The 15,383-nt window shown below is 41.2% G+C and overlaps 1 protein-coding gene across 33 annotated transcripts in view; it reads left to right on the top strand.

The window, feature by feature from the left end:
- MACF1 (microtubule actin crosslinking factor 1) overlaps positions 1–15,383 on the top strand; it is a 321,924-nt gene that overhangs the window by 160,039 nt on the left and 146,502 nt on the right. For all 33 annotated transcript variants that reach the window (XM_070510277.1, XM_070510292.1, XM_070510291.1 and 30 more), the window contains 16 exons: positions 209–375; positions 1,189–1,301; positions 1,407–1,513; positions 1,913–2,032; positions 2,185–2,280; positions 2,921–3,048; positions 3,137–3,230; positions 3,429–3,583; positions 4,281–4,557; positions 5,507–5,635; positions 6,356–6,433; positions 7,061–7,222; positions 8,628–8,732; positions 9,341–9,436; positions 11,040–11,165; positions 13,676–13,828. In XM_070510277.1, coding sequence (XP_070366378.1) covers positions 209–375; positions 1,189–1,301; positions 1,407–1,513; positions 1,913–2,032; positions 2,185–2,280; positions 2,921–3,048; positions 3,137–3,230; positions 3,429–3,583; positions 4,281–4,557; positions 5,507–5,635; positions 6,356–6,433; positions 7,061–7,222; positions 8,628–8,732; positions 9,341–9,436; positions 11,040–11,165; positions 13,676–13,828 — 2,106 coding nt within the window. The remainder of the gene's footprint in view (positions 1–208; positions 376–1,188; positions 1,302–1,406; positions 1,514–1,912; positions 2,033–2,184; positions 2,281–2,920; positions 3,049–3,136; positions 3,231–3,428; positions 3,584–4,280; positions 4,558–5,506; positions 5,636–6,355; positions 6,434–7,060; positions 7,223–8,627; positions 8,733–9,340; positions 9,437–11,039; positions 11,166–13,675; positions 13,829–15,383) is intronic.

Genomic DNA, 15,383 nt, shown 5'->3' with positions numbered 1-15,383 from the left:
CTAATTTGGTAGGTGAAAAGTGATGTCTCATGGTTTTAATTTGCATTTCTTTGGCTGCTAAAGAGAGTGAGTATATATTGGGGTCATCTGAAGTGCTGCTAGCCTTGCCTCTCCCTCTTTTTCTAAGAGACATAATGTATGAAGAAGAGAAAGTTAAAAGGCTTCATCTTATTTATCCTAAATTACTCCATGTGCTGTCTTTTGGCAGATCTCTGACATTTACATTAGTGGAGAATCAGGGGACATGTCAGCCAAGGAGAAGCTGCTCCTGTGGACCCAGAAGGTGACAGCTGGTTACACAGGAATCAAATGCACCAACTTTTCCTCCTGCTGGAGTGATGGGAAGATGTTCAATGCACTTATTCACCGATACAGGTAAATATGGTGGAATTTCATTGTGCCTGGAGGGGCTTCTTCTCATCTCTTGCTTGTAATTAGTTATAATACCACTTTTCCCCTCAACTAAGAATCAAGGCTCTGATTCATTTTATTCATTTAAAAAAGGAATATGTATTGAACTCCTACTATTCAAGGCACTGGGCACATATAGCAGTGAAGAAAATAGCAAAAGTTCTTGCTCTCATGGAGCTTACCTTCCAGTGGGGAAAATAGGCAATAAACAGATAAATGTATGCTGTCGTACAGTGCTAAGAGAGTGACAAGGGGTTGTGGTACTTTTGACAGGGTGGTCAGAGATGGCCTCTCTGATGAGGATGTTGGAACAGAGCCATGAGGGTGTGGGTCATGAAGGCCTCTAGGGACAGAGTGTGTCACTTAGAGGAAGTAGCAAGTGCAAAGGGCCTGAAGTAGGGGCTTGTTTGGAGTGGTTGAGGAACAGCAGGTGGCTGGGGTGAGATGAGTAAGGAAGATAGGAATGTTGAACCACAAAAGGCAAAATTATTGCACTCTTAGTGGTCATAAATACTCCTCAATTTTCACTCTGTATTAGTTTATGATACCTTTCCCATGAAATCCAACAAACCTACTGTTGTGTAAGTTTAGAATTAGGGAGCTCTGGGCTCCTGGCGTGTAATTAAAAATGGGCTTAGTACCCCTCTAGACCTCCTGCTTTCTTTCTAACTCATTCAGTGTTTCTCAGCTTGAAGTACATTTAAGAGGGTTCTTTGTGTAAACTCATGTATGATGTGTAGATGATGGCCTTTCATGTGCTTTGGTGGATTTTTACAGACCTGATCTGGTAGATATGGAGAGAGTACAAATCCAAAGTAACCGAGAGAATCTGGAACAGGCTTTCGAAGTGGCAGAAAGACTGGGGGTCACCCGGTTACTGGATGCAGAAGGTGAGAGTTCACCAAAGTTGAATAAGTTTAGCATATACTCGCTATTCCTTCTCCTGGCAGGTTCCTTTGTTTTCACTAAGAAATTTCTTACACTTTCTTTCCCAGATGTGGATGTGCCATCTCCAGATGAAAAGTCTGTAATCACTTATGTGTCTTCGATTTATGATGCCTTCCCTAAAGTCCCTGAGGGTGGAGAAGGGATCAGTGCTACGGTAAAAGAACACTTTCCTAAAATACCTTCTGACTTTGATTTGTTTGGGTGGAATGTATTAATTAGACCATGTTTCTTAAATACTTGTTATATACAGAGCAAACTGAATCCACATCCTCTTTATACATGGTCATTGTCCTTGATCCCTGGGAAGCAGTCTAGATAGCGCTAATTTTGTAGCATCCAGCATAGACTATCCTAGATGTCAGGAAATTGAATCCCCTCTTGAGAGCCCTTGAGGAGCTTTGAAACTGGGACTTTGAGCGTTATACCGAGCAGCTGTGTAGGCAATTAGAGGAAAGGATTTCCTGTGGTTTGGGATGGCGTGAGCTACTTTCTCCTGTGCTTGTTTTGCATACTGCTAATCAGAAGGTGTGTGACATCTACCTTTTGGCAATAGGAAGTAGACTCCAGGTGGCAAGAATACCAAAGCCGAGTGGACTCCCTCATTCCCTGGATCAAACAGCATATAATACTGATGTCAGATAAATCTTTCCCCCAGAACCCTGTTGAACTAAAGGTAAAGTCATGGATTTAAATAGTTTTTTGTAAATTCATTCTAGAGAGTGAGTCTCAGAGCTTGTTGCTGCTGGCTTCTGGGTGAGGTGATTTGAGAAACTGGGCCAGGTTACTTGCATCCATTCGTTCATTCACCAAATATTAATTTTGTAGGCACTTTATAACCAATATATACACTTCAAAGAAACAGAAATTCTGGCCAAGGAAAGAGAAAAAGGAAGAATTGAGGAATTATATAAATTGTTAGAGGTAAGGAAACTTATCTTTTGCTGAGACTTGAGTTTGGTGGTGGCCCTGTTGTTGCTTAGTCAGATTCCTGGCGTCCTCCTCCCAACCTGCATTAACAGCGATATTCTCAGGGTGAACCATCTAGCAGCACACTCAGGCTGCTCTTGAAATTTATGGTAAAGGGAAAGTATCAACTATCTGTATTTTCTAAAGGGCCTGTTGAAAAATGGCATACATTTATTCAGAAGTCTTGAGTTTTGTGGATGTTTTCCTTTTTCTCAGAGGGAAGCTAATTCTTTCCCTATGATGGAAAGAAAAGAGACTTCCATTCGCATTTTGATTCCTAGAGAATTTCAAGCTGTTGAGATGGGCATTTAACCTTTCTGGAATGGGGATTATTGAGAGGACAGGAGGATTTGTGGAAAATGTAGAAGGAATGGAAGGATTTAAAGCACATAGTCCCTGTATTTTAGAGGTGACTTTTTTACTCTTACCTCAAGGTGAGGTACTGCTAAATATTCAGTTGTTTACTCTTATTAGACAATGAGAAAAACTACTGAATGGCTGGGTAAAGAAGCAAGAAGTGATGTACAAAGAATAAATAACAACTGAGGGTATGGCTGTGGTTTTGGACTAAAAGAGTATCTCTGGGTTTTTTAAGGTGTGGATTGAATTTGGCCGAATTAAACTGCCTCAAGGTTATCACCCTAATGATGTGGAAGAAGAGTGGGGAAAGCTCATCATTGAGATGCTGGAGCGAGAGAAATCGCTTCGGCCTGCTGTGGAGAGGTGGGTGCAGAGCCTGAAGGTGATCTGACATTACTTACTGGGGCCACTTTGACCCCCACGCTTGACAATGGTTTTTATCTTATTTTAGGCTGGAATTGCTGCTACAGATTGCAAACAAAATCCAGAATGGTGCTTTGAACTGTGAAGAAAAATTGACACTAGCTAAGAATACACTGCAGGCCGTAAGTCTGTGACTGTTTTGTCTCACCTCTTATGTCACATATTTTCCACTTCTCAGCCTGTGCTCTAATGGTTGAAGTTAACAGTTGAGGAGTCCAGCTGTGTTACTTCCTTACTCTCGGAATTGCAGTGCTCCCCTTGGCTCCCTCGGCCCTAGTGGGTGTGCGTTCTCGAACTCTTATTCTTCCTTTCTCTCTCAGGATGCTGCTCATCTGGAATCAGGACAACCAGTCCAGTGTGAGTCAGATGTCATCATGTACATTCAGGAATGTGAAGGTCTTATCAGGCAGCTGCAGGTGGATCTCCAGATCCTACGGGATGAAAATTATTACCAGCTGGAAGAGCTAGCTTTTAGGTGAGGAAAACGGGACTCAAATGGAGGGCTTGCACACTGTTGAGGATCATGGATCAAGAGTCAGGCACTGAATCTTGTAACTTGAATCTTGAGGTCAGTGTCTCAAGAGGGGATACTACAGGTATTTTGGGCAGGAAAGTTCTCATGGTGGAGGACAGTTCTCTGTTATTGCAGGCCCCTGCCTTCTAAGTACCTGTAGGATTCCCTAATCATTGTAGCATCTTATAACAGCCCCACATGTTTCAGAGTGACTTGCAGGGGTGTGATACCACATCTTGTTTAGAACTGCAGGTGATCCAATGCATCATTTTATAGAGGAGGAAACCAAGACCCACAGAGGGGATGAGGATCATCTGAGTCACATGGTTTGTATAGAGCCAAAACTAGAACCCACATCTTTTGGCTCTAATCCCTTGTTTGTTCTGTTTTACCATGAAGGAGTTATATAAATGGGTATTGGTTTGCCTACCTCCAATTAACACTGTAATTTGGCATTTGCCTCAAAGACAACTCTAAACGATGAAGATGTTAATAAAACCACCTTACGTTCATACAACACTTTTTCTTTCTCAAAACACTTCCTGATATGATCTCACTTTTATTTTTACCTCATCCTTGTCAAATGGATAGGGAAGGTTTTTGTCTTAAAAAATGTGTTACAGATTTAAATCTCTTCCTTCTATCTCTTCCATTTCAGGGTTATGCGTCTACAGGATGAGCTGGTCACCTTGCGTCTAGAGTGCACAAACTTGTATCGGAAGGGCCATTTCACTTCACTTGAACTGGTTCCACCCTCTACTTTGACCACTACTCATCTGAAGGCAGAACCCCTGACCAAGGGAACCCATTCTTCTTCTGCCTCCTGGTTCCGGAAGCCCATGACTCGGGCTGAACTTGTGTCTATCTCCTCCTCTGAAGATGAAGGCAATCTCCGATTTGTGTATGAACTACTCTCTTGGGTAGAAGAAATGCAGGTGAGTGTATGTTCCAAATGCTTATGCAGTGCACTGAGGTTTACTGGATCCAGCAGCTTTTCTAAGAGGACTAGGGTTCTCTATATCCCTTGTATAGATTACCTTAATTGTTGATGCTGCCTAGGACCCACACCCTATTCTCCTTAAATTTTAAATGATTGGGATCAAAGCATCATAATCCCACACTGAATAGCATAGCCTATTCTAATTTGAAGCCATTTGGATATCTCTTCTGTTCAGCTAACTGTGCCCTAAGTGGAGCCTATAGGAGAAACTCCAAAGTCTATAAATCTCGGTTATCTTTTCTAAAATTTCCTCATTGGCAGAGGAGCTTATTCTTCACATTTGTTGTTCATCTTAGTTCTTAAGTTGAAGCAAGGCTGCAGTGTTTCACAATTCTAAGGGGTGCTATTTATATGTGTTCTAGGATGATGGTTCAAGTTCCATATTGTCCTTCTTGTCCTTCTAACCCTTTTGTATTAAATTCTTCCGATCTCCTAATGATGGATTCCCCATGGACCAATAAATGAAAATATCCAAAGACAAACTAACTCTTATAAAATTATCTTCCATTGGCCAGGGTTGATGCCATGATAGTTCTTTCTTATATCCGCTCTATTTGTGAAATGAAGAGACTCCATAAAGGCAAATGCCTAAACTATATAGTTAGGCCTCTTCAGCCTGTGGAAACACCTTTCTAGGCGATAAATTCAGGAATGCATTCCTACAATGCAGCATAAATGCTACCTCTGCTGCTGTGGTTGGTGGGGTTTAGTCTCCAGCTCCTTGGGGGTGATGATGGCATGTTTTCCTGTAATAGGATATGGTTTAAGTGTCTTTTTGCCCAATCCTTCACCTCCAGCCCCCTTGTCCAGATATCAATTCTAACAATTTTCTTTCTCTGCCAACCCAGCAGTAAATTATTATATAAGTATTTTTTCTTTTTTAGATGAAACTGGAGCGAGCAGAGTGGGGCAATGACCTGCCTAGTGTGGAATTGCAGCTGGAAACACAGCAGCATATCCACACCAGTGTGGAAGAACTGGGCTCAAGTGTCAAAGAGGCCAGGTTGTACGAGGTGCGTGGCATTCAGAATCCATTGTGGGAGGTTGGGGCAGGGCGGGTAATGGGGCAGCATGCACAGTGCTGCTCTCACTGAGGAGGAGGGGGCTCTGGAAAAGAATGACAACCATGAGCAGCCCTTTACAACAAATTCGCTTTTCACATGAAGTGTCTCTTTTGCTCTTTGAGAAAACCTTGTGAGAAAGGTATTTTTATTAGCCTGTTTTTTTACTAAAAAGTCATATTGAAAGCTAAGGTAAAAATTAGTAAGTAGTGGATGCAGTATCCAAACTCAGGCCCTCTGCTCCAGAAGTTTATGCTCTTTGCACTTCACTGTCTGCCTGTAATAGAGAGCTGGTATAGAGAAACTCTTCACTCAGTCTGTCCTCTCCCTCACTCACTCAGTCTCCCCATTTTTTATTTCACCTCTCCCCTTTAAAAAAGCAATTGAGTAGTTTGGAAATCATCAGGCATAGGTTTTGCTTGGAAACCTCCCAGAATTAAGGGAAGCACAAGACAGTGAGGTCTGTCAGTTGCAGTCACCCTTCTGAACTGTTCCTCATTTAGTGCTGCTCCTAGCTATGAAATCTGACCCAGAGATTTGTTGTGTATTTTCTTGGAGTAACCAATCTCTATCTCTGTGCAGACGTAATATTTACATAGTTGAAACCATACCATAGATATAGTTTATTTACTCTTTCTCTAACGTATTTTTGTTTCATTCCTTTCTTATCAGGGAAAAATGTCCCAAAATTTCCATACCAGTTATGTTGAAACTCTTGGAAAGCTGGAGACACAGTATTGTAAATTGAAGGTGGGTTTTGACTAACTCTCTTGGGTTCTGTTCATGGAGATTCTGGCTCCCTACAAAGAATTCTTTTCCCTGATTTAGAAAGCTCATGGTTTGGCCCTGTTTTGGTTTTTCTGTTTATTAGGTTATATCATTTACTGTGCAGTTGTTCATATGTATTATAACATTTTCTCAATTTTCTTAATGGATCAGAAACCACTGCCCCAGAAAGTTTTAAGTAAGTAGAACCTATCCTAGTTATCATGCTTCACCGAAGCAATGGCTGGCTATGTGTGCTTTGAGACACCAAAACTAAAAGTTTGATGTTGGCAGGAAAGGGACTCCTCTTCTCTCTGTTGTTCTTCATTCCTGTCTTTCAAGATTGTCCAGAGTAGGACAGGCCCAGGATCATTCTTTATCCAGGGAGCCCCACAAAGGCCAGGTGAGTTCTAACTTGTAGGTAGGATTGACAGTGGTTCTGGGAGTCCTGTACCAAACTTGTGCTAAATCTGCGTCTGCTGAGGGGCACCCAGAGATGAAAAAGCAAGGCTAAATTGATTTCCTGGGTTCTTCTTTGCTGTGATTTCAAATGTGCTATCTTCTACAGATGAAAGCCTGGCAGTCTAACATTGTCATCTCTGCTTTGTCTAGGAAACTTCTAGCTTCCGGATGAGGCACCTTCAGAGCCTGCATAAATTCGTCTCCAGAGCTACAGCTGAGCTGATCTGGTTGAATGAGAAGGAGGAGGAAGAACTAGCATATGATTGGAGTGACAACAATCCCAATATCTCAGCCAAGAGAAATTACTTCTCTGTGAGTCTAGCACAACAGGCCTGCCATATTTATAACAGCAACAGAAGGAGCCAGAGGGGCTAGTCTGCTGAGAGCTTACATTTCTGGATTTGCATTCTGCTAGGTAGAAGTAGGGCTCCTGCCTAATGCATCTGTACATGTGAGAAGTGTCTATGGAGAGAGGGGAATGTGAGCCCTAGAATGAACTGATTTAGAATGCATTTAGAAAGGCAGTGTCTTGGGTGAAGAGAGCAGGAGTCTGCAAGTTGAGTCATTTCAGAAGCAGTATAGCTTTGTGATTAAGATTATAGGCTTTGGCCTGAGATAGAGTTAAATTCAAATTCATATTCCTCCACTTACTAGCTTTGTGACCTTGGGCAAGTCATTTAATCTCTTTGGACATCTGTAAAATGGATAATAGTACCACTTCAAAGGATGGTGTAAAAGATTGAGTAAGATTTAATGAGCTAATATGGACAAAGCATTTAGTATAGGGCTTAGTATTGTTTAACTGAGGTATACTCTTGACTTCTCACAAATTCTGAATTTTCTTTAATTCATTTAATAATTTTTTGGTCAGAAGTCTTTATTTGTAAAATGAGAAGGAAAATTCAGCATTGGACAATGATACAATAATTTTTATTCTTTTCAATGAATACAAATGGGGTGGAGTTTTTTTGCTACATTTAGTATTTCCACATCTCAAAGGATTTTTAAGGATTTTGTAAACGCAATGCAAATAGGAAGCTTTTTTACTGACATTTGCTTTAGGTACTTTAATTCTATTAGTTTAGAGTTGTTAAAAAAAATATGTAAGCTTCTCCTGTTTAAAAAATGGTATGTGATTCTTCTGAAGTAAATAAGAAAGAATAGGTGCTGTGATACAATAAACAGTTTGTATGAGAACAGAAATTAGGCTATGATAGAGGTATGACGAAGGTGCTTGGAGGACATCAAGGAGAAGGGATCAAATCTGATAGCAAGGATCAGTACTCAGCTTCCCAGAGGAGCTGGAATCTAAATTGGGTCCTGTAGTGTTAATAGATTTTAGAGCCGGAGGAGGGCACTGCAGCCTGAGGGAATAGTCTGAGCAAAGCCTGCCAGTCAGTGATACAGATCTGCTAGTGTGTCAGGTGCTGCCACTTCAGCCAAGTTGTCTCCTTTCTCTGCCTCCAGTGCTTATCCTGTGATCCCCCACTTACTCAGGTCTGGTTCAGGTCCCATATCCTTTGTGAATCATTCTCCAGTAATTCCGGCATTTTTGATCTTCTCTGAAATCCTCTGGCATGTACTGTTTATTCGTCTCATTTTGGCACTAATCCTGTGTTGTAGGCTCCTTTAAAGCAGGGCAGAGAACATAGCTTTCTCTTCATTGTTACTCATCTCTTAATGGCACTTATTGCATAAAATTGAATTCATTTTTCAGGAGTTGACAATGGAGCTGGAGGAGAAACAGGATGTGTTTCGGTCTCTTCAAGATACAGCAGAGCTGTTGTCACTGGAAAACCACCCAGCCAAGCAGACTGTGGAGGTATGTGACTTGAGAATGTCTGAGGGTCCAGTGCTCAGAGGTTGTTACAAAAATATTCAAATCAGAGGCTTTGTTCTAAAAGACCTGGAGGAAGTATCAGGGATCATTTGTCTTGGATCTTCTCCCTTTTCATCCCAGCCTCCAAAAGACTGTAAACATTTTGATAATCTAAGGAAAATACTATGAGAATCAGTAAATGAGATATTGACTTCTAACTTCATGGGGAAAGTTGCTTGAATCACATTTTTTCAACTAACTATCCAGACAGGCCCTGCCTCTTGTCGGTGTGTTGCCTTTGCTCAGAGGAGAAAGACAGTGGAGGAATCCTGAAGGGATTTATTTATGCCTGGGTTTTGCTGACAAGATCATTTAGTTGCGACTGAATGTGGAAGAGGCCTTTTCTATGTAACCCCTTCTAACGAAGCCATGTTGGGTGAAAGACAAGCCCTTTTCTCATGGGAAGCATTGGGCAGATGCCATTCACGTATCTCCATGTATCTTCTGTTGGCCTCTGTCATTAGCAGAGTTGTACTTCTAAGAGAGCATTGTACATATATATTGGGTCTGTTAATCTCATGCCCTTCTGTCTGTGTGCTTGGTTATTGCAGGCTTACAATGCTGCTGTCCAGTCCCAGTTGCAGTGGATGAAGCAGCTGTGCTTGTGTGTTGAGCAGCACGTGAAAGAGAATACTGCATATTTTCAGGTATGTGGGCTTTGTGTTTGTGCCTGTGTGTGTATTTATATGTGTGAGTATGTGTGCATCAGAGAGGATGAGGAGAATACCCTTTTTCATTCAGGCAAGTCACTCTGTGTGTGTGTGCACGTGCGCGCACACATGCACGTGCAAGTATGCACATGGAAAAGGTGAAGTTAAAAACACATCTGTATCAGTTAACCTTTTTTTTTTTTTTGACGAAGATTAGCCTGGCGCTAACTGCTGCCAATCCTCCTCTTTTTGCTGAGGAAGACTGGCCCTGAGCTAACATCCATGCCCATCTTCCTCTACTTTATATGTGGGACGCCTACCACAGCATGGCGTGCCCAGCAGTGCCATGTCCTCACCCGAGATCCAAACCAGCAAACCCCGGGCCACTGAAGCAGAATGTGCAAACTTAACCACTGTGCCACCGGGCCACCCCAATATCAGTTAACCTTTAGTATATAAACCACCACCCTGAAAGTTAGTTGCTTAATAGAACAATCATTTAGTTAGCTCATTATTCCATGGATTGACACTTTGGGCTAGGCTCAACTGAGTGGCTTTTCTCTTCTTATCTGGCTTACACATGGCTGCAGACACTTGGCAGGCAGTCTGGGGACTGGTTGGTTCTAAATGGCATCACTCACAGTCTGACGGTTGGGGTAGTGGGGTAAAAGTCCATATTGTAAGTCTCTAGCATCCAATACGTTATCCTGAGCTTCTTCACAAAGTAGCTGTCTTCTACAAGCAGCAAGAGAGAGCAAGCCCCAGTGCACGAGCACTTTTTTCTGCTGTCACTTTTATTAATGTGCCATTGGCCTAAGCAAGTCATGTGCCCATGCCCAGCTTCAAGGGGAGGAGAAATAGACTACCTCTTGATAGGAGAAGCTATAAAGTATCAGGACCATTTTTTTTTCCAATCTATCCCAACATCAAGAATATACTGCTTGTTTTTAGGTGAGGGTGGGAGGAGGAAATAAGCTATCATCTGTTTGGTTTTACCCTAAACTAAATAATCTCCCTGATTTTTTTGTAATTATATCAATGAAGTGAAACATTTGATCCCTCAGCCTCTAGGCTTTTCATGAAATATACTTCACAGCCCAGTGCTGTCACTAGCCAGAAGTCAAGAGGAACGAGCAGTGATTTCTTTCTTTTTTTTTGCTGAGGAAGGTTCACCCTGAGCTAACATCTGTGGCTAATCTCTCTCTATTTTGTGTGTGAGCTACCATCACAGCATGGCCACTGATTGATGAGTGGTAAAGGTCTGCACCTGGGAACCAAACCTGGGTGGCTGAAGTGAAACATGCCAAACTTAACCACTAGGCCACCAGGCTGGCCTGAGCAGTGATTTCTGAGGGGGTGAAGCAAACTAACCTTTACATAGGGTTCAACAGCCTTTGTGGTAGTCATCACTAATATTTCCCTGACGTGGCATTTTGAGCCCTCCAATTTATACTTCTGGCCCTTGTAATGAACTGTCGCTAATCCAGGAGTGTGTAATCAGCTTCACTCAGCTCTGCACACTAAGATTGTTCTTTCTCAGTTAGCGTCTGGGTGTTGTGATGTATTGCACACAAGGCACCCCTCACTTCTATCTCCACAGTTCTTCAGTGATGCACGAGACCTGGAGTCATTCTTGAGGAACCTCCAAGACTCCATCAAACGCAAATATTCCTGTGACCATAACACCAGCTTATCCCGCCTTGAGGACCTGCTCCAGGACTCCATGGTGGGTGTTGCATCAGTGGGATGATTACTTCTGAGAAACAGTAAACCATGTCAGCTGCTGCTGTTTATATCCTTGAAAGCTCCAGAGCAATGGGTCATTGTTAGAAAGTTTGGCTCACATTCAAGTAGTTTAATCAGTTTTCTTCTGTCTTTTTCCTTTTTTTCTTTTCTTTCCTTAAAAAAGTTGCTGATAAGATTCCTTTGGGTATGCTATTGGAGTAAGTAAGGCCTAGTCTTCTCCCCCTGAGCCACTTAGTGCTCATCATACTTTCTTTGTGTTGTTCTTACTTTAATTCAGTGGTTGGGGCCAAAGATGAGGGATAGAGCATGAAAATAGCATTGAAGGGGATTAGCTGACATCGAATTCTTTTTCATGCAAAGAGAATTAAACCAAACCAAAACAAAAAGAACAATGAACTAGACCGGAGCCAAATTTTTCCACCTTGGTAATTTTCTTTTGGTAATGATAAGGTATTAGAAAATTGATTTTAATTAAGGGCAATATTAAAATCTTATTTAGATATAATGCAATGTTGGTCCAGTTTATTTATGTAGCAGTACTTTTAAAAAATAGTTTTGCACCCAGTATTTAATCCAAATCAATTTTATATTCATTTTCTCCAATGAATTATTCCTTCAGGAGTGCTGGTAATAAAATCAGCAGCAGGACTTCTTACATTTATTGAATGTATATTACACGGAGTTAGCAAGACAGGGCTTAAGCTACATCTCAAATTAAGATAGAAATATGTATATTATAGGGAAATTACTTTCCTGTGTAAGAAACCAGGAGATTCTCACATTTCAATAGAAAATTATAGGTAAGAGAACCAGAATAACTCAAAAGAGTATCATTTTTTTGTGGGTAAGACTTGGGCATTTGTGAACATTAGTTGGGTGGTTTTTTTTGGTTTTTGGTTTTTGGTTTTTTTACACTTTCAGATATTGTAAGCCTACGGATGAGTTTACATTTAGTGTTTCACCTGGGCAAATAATCTGTTAATTAATTTGGAATGAAGGATAAAAACCTGACTTTTCAGATGTTGTCTCTAGAATGTCTCTCTTGGAGGTACTTCAGATATGAAGGAGGAATATAATAATCCTTGGCTATTATCTCCTCCCTCCCACAGAGTACCTTCCTGTCATAGGGTAACTCCTCTGCAATTGTTGTCATATCTTCTCTTCTCGAGCGTCGCTGCTCTGTTCCCTCCTCTCCAGGTCAGGGGCATCGGGTTGGCGGCGTCATCGGGGCATGGAGTCACCTGGGTCTGCTCCTCAACTTGTCCGTCAGGTTCGGGAGCATCTGTCATGGCTTCTGGTTCTTTTCAGAACTTTTACCACGCTGAGCACATGGTCTCTGGCGCTTGAGATGTTTGGCTGTGGGTTAGACAGAAATTGACATCTTTATTGCAAGGAAACTGAAATGGGTAGACCAGCTCTCAAGTATGAACAGTATGGCTGTCTCCCTGATATATTCCATTCCTCTTTCTTAACTAATAAGTTAAAGTTGTATTTCTTCCAATCATGCTCCCGGGGACAGGCACAGGTAGTTTATTTAAGCATTTCTTTTTCTTTACTTGCATATTCTTAATTCTTTAATGGCATTTCTTAACATTATTAACTCTTTACTTCCATCACATCTACTTCCATCCTAAGAAAGCCCTCTTCTGGGGGCTTTTTATATATCAAAATGGGCTTGAAACATCCTGGTTAATAGATAATGGTTATCTTTTACCCTCTAATGGAATTGGTAGTAGATTGCTACCAATTTTGTTGACAAGAAGGTCATTAGTATTTGTGATAATTGGGTTTGCAGAGACTTGAGAGTTTCGATTTTGCATGATACTTCTTTCAAACCAATCAAATTTATATGAATATGGTACAGCAAGACACTAAAAGGTAAACCCTGAATCATTTGTCATGATGCCTTCACCAACAGCATTGGTTTACAGATTGTTGGTTGAAGAGCTAAGATCTTTCTCTACAAAGTCTGACTGAATTTAAGAAAGTAAACTATTTCTAGTAGAGCTTGGGAGATATAATTATTTTTTAAAAATTTTAAAAGAGCATATCTTGCTTCTCCTAAGAAGGCAAGAACTGGCTTCCACCAGTGAGAAAGTGAATAATAATAATAATGACAATATTGTTATTATTATTGTCTTTAACTTCCATGTTTTCTGAACTTTATTTGGGAAAATTCTTTGTTGGCAGTATTTGGCAGCTAGAAGTTCTTTTTTGTTTTATTTTATTTTTGCATGTGGCTTTATGGTTCATTGAAAAAGGGCACAGAGAGAAAGCTGCAAAATTTGAGTACAAAAGCACTTCATAGAAGACAGAAACATCGTCTCCTTTTTTCTTTATCCTTGTGTTTCTAAGATGGCTCCACCAAGGATCCCTACTTAACTGAGAAATGACATTCTCTGAGGGAGTGGAGCACTCAGTTTTCTTTGTTCACTGAGTCACCCTGAGTAGCAACATTAATGTCTTTTTCATTTTCTTCTCATTTTGTAGGATGAAAAGGAGCAGCTTATACAGTCCAAGAGTTCTGTTGCCAGTCTTGTCGGGAGATCAAAATCCATTGTTCAGCTAAAGCCACGCAGTCCCGACCATGTGCTAAAGAGCACCATTTCTGTGAAGGCCATCTGTGACTATCGGCAGATCGAGGTGAGGAGGTGGAAGGGATACCTCTGGCTCCAGAGGGAAGCAAGGGAGAAGGGAAGCCTTCAGTTAGGGTTATGATAATAAGGGAAGATCAAATGATAGAGTTGTTCACTAGAACTTAAGCATGCTCAGATCTCTCCTATCGCTTAAAAAAGAAGCCTCCATTCTACAGTCTTGACCTGCTCCCTGCCTCAGTGATTGCCATCATCATCCACCCAGCTGTGTAAGTTTTGACAGAAGGGTACTTTATAACACCTGGGAGATACCGTTGACTCCTCCCTTTATCCCCCACAGCTAATAGGACTATCAAGTCAATACTAACTTGTAAATAAATATCCCTTAAGTATATTTCTTTCTGACCCTGCTGCTAACACCCTAAGTTAGACCATAAATTTCTTTCACTGGGATCATTGCATCAGCTTCCCCATTCAATGCATTCTTTATCCTACCACCAGCGTGAACTTTTAAAAGAAAAGTCCCTCCCCTGCCTAAGTCCTACAAAAACTCCCCATTTCCATTTAGAAAGTCTAGATTCCTTAATGTGACTTCAAGGTCCTGAATAATCTTTCTTCACCTCTCTGGGCAAGACTAGGCCATGTCCCCTCCATGCATTCCCTGATAAATTGCATTTGTCACACAGTATTGTAGCTATATACCCCACCAGAATATGTGGAATATAGACCGTGTTTGTTGGCTTACCATTTTACCATTTTCCTCTCTAGTGGTCTAGCACACTTCCAGGCACACAGCAGGCTCAATAAATATTTGTTATACAAAAAAGAATGAATGAACTTTTTCTGCACTTTTCTGTGTCTTAGTATTTCTAGCTATAAAATAGGGATAATAATGTTGGTTAGGGTCTGGCCCGGTGGTGCAGCAGTTAAGATTGCACATTCCGCTTCGGCAGCCTGGGGTTCACTGGTTCAGATCCTGGGTGCAGACATGGCACCACTCAGCAAAGCCATGCTGTGGCAGGCGTCCCACACATATGAAAAAAAGTAGAGGAAGATGGGCACTGATGTTAGCTCAGGGCCAGTCTTCCTCAGCAAAAAGAGGAGGATTGGCAGCAGTTAGCTCAGGGCTAATCTTCCTCAAAATAATAATAATAATAATGTTGGTTACTTGCCTCCCAAGGGAAAGAATCAATGATTCCAAAATGCTTAAACATTTTCATGAATTTGGGATGGGGTGATGGGAAGGGAGGAGGAGGAAGTATCACAAAAGCAAAGTTTTGAGTATTTATGTTCCTTTGATTTTTGCCCTAATGGTTGTAGGTGTAGAGAGATTGCTCTTCGAGGTCTTAGAATTTCCCTATAACTTTCATATACTGACTTACTTGGCATGTAATAGGCATTTAATAAACACTTGCTTCCTTGATTTATTTGATGTGGCAGCTTTTCCTGTGTTGTGTATTTGTATGTGTTATCTTTCTGTCAAAATCAGGAACTCTCATTAAGTGATGGCAGATCTCCAAAATGACTTTTTCTTAAGGATTTCATAACCTTGGGATCAGGCACCAGGTAATTACAGGGTTTTGGTTTATCCATTAGCAGTAACT

Source organism: Equus asinus, chromosome 5 (genome assembly GCF_041296235.1).
Source record: "Equus asinus isolate D_3611 breed Donkey chromosome 5, EquAss-T2T_v2, whole genome shotgun sequence".
NCBI classification, from domain to species: domain Eukaryota; kingdom Metazoa; phylum Chordata; class Mammalia; order Perissodactyla; family Equidae; genus Equus; species Equus asinus.
The sequence above is the reverse complement of the archived record's forward strand: the minus strand, read 5'-3'. Positions and strand labels throughout refer to the sequence as shown.